The 5,705-nt window shown below is 38.2% G+C and overlaps 1 protein-coding gene across 1 annotated transcript in view; it reads left to right on the forward strand.

Moving 5' to 3' along the window:
- Positions 1-3,382, forward strand: part of LOC122085401 (8-hydroxygeraniol oxidoreductase-like) — a 16,594-nt gene extending 13,212 nt beyond the window's left edge. Inside the window, exons 6-9 of the mRNA XM_042653816.1 lie at positions 1,955-2,357; positions 2,536-2,772; positions 2,863-3,021; positions 3,123-3,382. Coding sequence (XP_042509750.1) covers positions 1,955-2,357; positions 2,536-2,772; positions 2,863-3,021; positions 3,123-3,233 — 910 coding nt within the window. The 3' untranslated portion in view covers positions 3,234-3,382. The remainder of the gene's footprint in view (positions 1-1,954; positions 2,358-2,535; positions 2,773-2,862; positions 3,022-3,122) is intronic.
- Positions 3,383-5,705: the final 2,323 nt, after the last annotated feature.

Here is a 5,705-nt window from a genome sequence, read left to right on the forward strand (position 1 = left end):
AAAAAAAAAAAAAAAAAAAAAAGACAAATATCTCATTCAAATCAGATAAATTATTTTTAGAATCGGTCAGAATCAGAATCAATCAAAACCGTAGAAAATGGAATCAGGAAAGAGAAGAAAAATATTTTCATAGGTCCTGATTTTTGGAATTTTTATTCAAGAGTATGATTGATCTAGTTTTAAGAGGTGAGCTTTATTGTGTTTCTGTTATTTTACTATTAAAAGAGGAATAAAATGGTGAAAAAAAAAAAAAGAAAAAGAAAAATGAATATCTAAGCCTGATCTTGGGCGATTCCACAATGGGTTTTGATTATGGTTGCAACAAGGCCAGGTTGGGCCAGACTTCTTAAAATTCTAATCCAACAGTAAGTCCCAATAGTTGGGTCAAAACCCACTCTGAATCTTGACTTAGGGCCTAAAAACTTCAACTCAGACTCAACCATGCAGGGCTTAGCCCAGCCCAGCCCAGCTCAGCCCAGACATTCCCTGATTGGCCCTGATTAGACAGGGTTGGGCCGGGTTGGGATCTCCCTGAATGGCCCTGACCATAGTTTGCCATTTAAGGTCGGATATACCATGATCTTTGATTTGCCACCAAGGGCTGAGCATATCCCGGCCTTGACTCTACAAAATATGAAATAACTAAAAATTCATTGGACTTTACAATTAAATCCTTGAATTGAAATGTAAAATAAATCTAAAAAAGTTGTTAGATAAGAAATTTAAGTAGTTTATGAAACCATATTGGATAATGATTACCAAACTTAAAAAAATTGATCATCGAACACTCAATAAATCATCGTCGGACTCAGGGTGGCTGGGTTAGGCTGGCCACAGACATCAACCCTTACCTACCCTGACCTTGACTCAGGGTCAAAATATTTTAGGTCCAGGCCTAGCCCTGTGCAGGTTTAGGGTGGATTCGGGCTGCCAATGCCAAACTTGCACCACTATTATTGATAATCGGCATTAATCAGAATCGGGATAGGCCGATTCCGCTTGTTTCAATTCGATTTTCAAATCCTTGTTTGGAATACCTATAAATTAACATGAGGCTTAGTTTGGTTGCAAGGGGAATGCAAAATTTTTATGTAAAGTGGATTTTTTTTCCCATAAAAAATAAATTTAGATGTTTGATTGCAAGGGAAATATATTTTACATGTGAAAAAAATTTCACTTAACCATTAAAATTTCCCTTTTTATTTTCCCACCAAAATAGGAAGAAAGAAAAAAAACCCTACTCTCACGATCCCTCCCACTCTCACGACTCTCACCTAGCTCATGACTCTCAACGATCTCACTCTCTCTCTCTCTCTCTCTCTCTCTCTCTCTCTCTCAAGCGACTCAATTGGGTTTATTTTGACCAAAAGACTTTGTTTGAGCTAGATGGAGCATTACTGACCTGTTGGGTTTGTTTTGACCAAAAGACTTTTGGAATGGGCCTTTCAGTCGTCACTTGTGATCTATTACTGTTTTCTTTGTGATCATCTTTTATATTATTTTAAATATTTATTTATGCTGCGTTCATTTGATATATAGAATGAAATGATTTATTTTGGTTAGTGATAGAACATAGTATTTGATGACATTTGGTTTGATTTGGGACAGACCTTGAATGACCTAATTCACATGACCAATGTAAATTTTGAGGAGCTAGGTGGGTTCTGGATTAAAAAGTACTACCCCCCCCCCTCAATCTCTTTTGAGGAGTCTGGTTGGATTATTAGTTTTTTAAAATTTTACATCCAACCAAACAACTATGGTAAATTAATTTCACTCCACTTCTGTTGCAACCAAACGACTCAAAAGGGAAAAAAATCACTTCACTTCACTTCCCTTCCCTTCCCATTTCCCTTGCAACCAAATGCAGCCTGAGGAATTAGCCTAATTAAATTCTTAGAAAAGCCCCATGGTTGAAAAAATGGACTTTTAAGAGAATCACATTTTCTTGTAGTGTGGTGGAGAGCGTGGGTGAAGGGGTAACAGAGTTGAAAGAAGGTGATCTTGTTATTCCAACTTGCATAGGGGAATGCAAGGAGTGTGAAAACTGTTGCTCAGGAAAGACAAATCTATGCCTCAATTTTCCTACATTGTATCATGGTCTCATGCTTGATAACTCCTCAAGAATGTCTGTGAAAGGCCAAAGACTCTACCACTTGTTTACCTGCTCAACATGGTCAGAATATACAGTCATTAATGTTAATTATGTAGTTAAGATCGATCCAAGGGTACCTCCACCTCAGGCCAGTTTGCTCTCTTGTGCTTTCTCAACCGGATTCGGAGCAACTTGGAAGGAAGCAAAGGTGGAAAGGGGATCGAGCGTCGCAGTTTTTGGTCTTGGAAGTGTTGGATTAGGAGTAAGTATAATACATTTGGGTTTATTTTGGTATGCATTCTTGGAAGAGATTCTGGGTCTAGAATGCATTTTGAAGCAAGAAAATGGAGAAGAATTGGGTTTCAGAATGCGTTCTAGGCCCAAAATCATGATAGTTAATTTCATTCTTGAAGTTATTCCTCTATTGTTTTGTGGTTTAGGTTGTAGAGGGAGCAAGAATAAGAGGAGCAAGTAAAATCATTGGAGTAGATTTGAATGAAAAGAAGAGGGAGACAGGGGAAGTTTTTGGAATGACAGATTTCATCGAACCAGGAGCATCTGATAAATCTGTTGCTGAGGAAATTAGAGAGATTACAGGGGGAATGGGTGTGGACTACAGTTTTGAGTGTACCGGAGTTGCATCCTTGATCAACGAAAGCCTTGAATCGACGGCACTGGTATATGAACATGAACTCCAATTAACTACACAATCCACAACTGTTGATGTCTATTTATTCTACTCTTTATCTTTGTGTTTGAGAGAGCAGGGGAGAGGGGTAGCAGTTATCATAGGAACCAGTCAAGAGGTGACTGCTTTGATTAGTCTTACCTCATTGATATGTGGTAGAACATTGAAGGGTTCCATCTTTGGAGGGATCAAACCTAAATCTGATCTCCAAAGTATTATTGACAAATGCATCAATGAGGTCTGTAGCTTAAACACTTAATTAGTTAAATTGGTTGGTTTTTGCTGGTTTCATAGATTATATATAACCTGCTTTGATTTGTGTTCCTCCCCCCTTGTCAGGAACTTCATCTTGATGCTCTTGTGACTCATGAGATTCAACTTGAAGAGATAAACCAAGCATTTGAGTTGTTGAAGCAACCAGATTGTGTTAAAGTAGTAATCATGATTTAAAGGGAGTCCCCTGATGATTGATTGAGTACTTTATCAGGTAATGGTGAATAAATCACAACATTAAACATGTATGTTTGCTTCCAATGTTATATTTCAAGTTGTTTAAGTAGAAGATACTCAAACAAGATGATTCACTTGTATATTTGTCATCGGTTTTCCCTCTCCCACTTTCCATCCCTATCTGATTCCCTCTCTATTGAAGAATCAGAGATCTCAAACAATGTCTATGCCATAATTAAAATATATTAAAATGGGAAAAAAGAAGACAGACAACAAGCCAAAGTGGCAAACCAAGGGTAAGCCCAAACTCAACTAAAACAACAAAAGAGGGGTTGTCAATACCATATTTCTTTCTGGTATGGCAAAAGTACTCACCAATACCTGCACGACACATGGACTTGGCTGGTCTGAGCGAGCCCAGGACGAGCCAGTCTCGGGACCCAAGAAACTGATTGGGATGGATTCAGCTCTCTAACAACCAAGCTACACCTATGCTAGTGGATAAGCAGTTGAGCGTCCGAGCTACATCCCCGGGTTATGACTGCTGTAGTTTGGGTGCAAGACGGCCGATCTATGTCCACATATGTAGGACAGCCACATAATGACTGAAGTATGTTTGCATATGTAGGTCGGTAACTAAGTCGTTGATCCACATCCGAACTGCCGAGGTCACCATCTGAGCTACCGAGGTCAGCAACAGAGACACATCCGAGCCACCAAGATCAACAACCGAGTTATCGGACTACAACTGCATCTATAGGCTAGCACGTGGTAGATTGGTTAGCCACCAAGCGCTTCAAAGAAGTAGCTCGGCATTTGAGTGGCTAAACCACCGTCGCTCGGAGAATCTTTGGATAAAGAAAACTTGTTTACTATAAGAAAAATCACTCCAAATCAAATATGTAATCTCTAAGCAAAGAGCAGATCTATTTTAATCAGGAAAGATCACTTGCAAGGACTCTTAATCTTCACTAAAAGGAAGGAGATCTCTCTCATCAAGTGGGATATAAAAGATTCCTACAATTTGAATAGCTATCATCTACACACTCTCTACCTAGAGCTCATACCATACTCGACTCCTATTAGGACTAGGAGACTCGCCTAATTGAGACTCTCCATTGCCGCCACTCTACAACTATAGATACCCAAGTAATCTCCCCTTCACAAGGATTGACTTTTCCATTCAACTTGAAATTTCTTTTTTGCAAAGGGATCTGATTTAAGCATCGGAGATTCCTCGACCAAAACAGCCCGATGCTCACTCTCTTGCATTTGTTCTTCTGTGCAAAACGCATGAAAAGCTTAGGATGGTTTCTTGCGCAACACTTTCAATATTCATTGTTCTTTTTGTTTTGTTTTGTTCCTCTAATCTATCAAGGCTCTAAGGCAAGGTGAAACTCAGAACAGGGCTTTAGGGATCAGTAGGTTGATCTATATAACTGGTTGATATTGGATTGGCATATCGAACCATATACCTGATTGATTTGGATCAATGATATAGTATGGATAGAGGGTAAAATGGTCAAAATATAGTAATATTGTCAATATATTTGAGGGTAAAAAATGTCAGCTGATACAACTGATCTTTATCGGAAAAACATTCCCTATGTCTATTAACTTTTTTTCATGCTCAATTTACATTGATGGCAATTTTGGGGATAGGTAAATCATAAATAAAATGTGGTAAAATAGAGCTTTGAAATATTCACAATTATGTGAAAGTGCATATTAGTGATATGAGATAAAGTTTTTTGTTCGGCACTTGCGCCACACACACAAGGGGCACGAAATGACCATCGGAGGAACACATGCCGCTTTGTCTGGGTGTAGGGGTCACTCTGGGATAGAAAACACTTGCCGTAGTGATATATTCTAAATATAAATGAACATAGGTTATCAGATTGAATTGATTATGAAATGTGTCATGTCTCTATTTTGAGTCATATCCACTCTATCCAATTAATAGAATTGTCACATCTATCAAAAAATATTTGGACCACACCAGATGCGGCAAGTCAATTCACGTAACCTACAAACTTATCCACTCTCCCTTCTCCACCCTTAAAATTCACCCCCAAAATTTTATATTTTAATTTTGTTATCAATTTTATTTTTTGATATGTAGGGGGGGGAAGATAACAACGAAGAAACTCGAACTTAAAACTTCTTGGTGTGCGTGGGCTTTATGATACTTGGTAAAGGATCCAAATTTCCTTTTTGGACAAGAAAAGAGATCTCAATTGACCTCAATATAGTTACAAGCCTCCTATTCCCTCGCTTTTCGTGAACACAACCAGTACAGAATCTAACTAAGAACTCAAAACAAATTGATAAGTCCCACATCATGCTTTAGCAATATTTGAATTGATCTGTTGTCGATATTGGAGATCCAATCGTCTACCTACTATGGTGTTTGATTATTTGGACGAAGTCCATGGAAAATCAGGCTCTGTTTTTTTTTTTTTTTTTTTT

Source organism: Macadamia integrifolia, chromosome 8, assembly GCF_013358625.1.
Source record: "Macadamia integrifolia cultivar HAES 741 chromosome 8, SCU_Mint_v3, whole genome shotgun sequence".
NCBI lineage: Eukaryota > Viridiplantae > Streptophyta > Magnoliopsida > Proteales > Proteaceae > Macadamia > Macadamia integrifolia.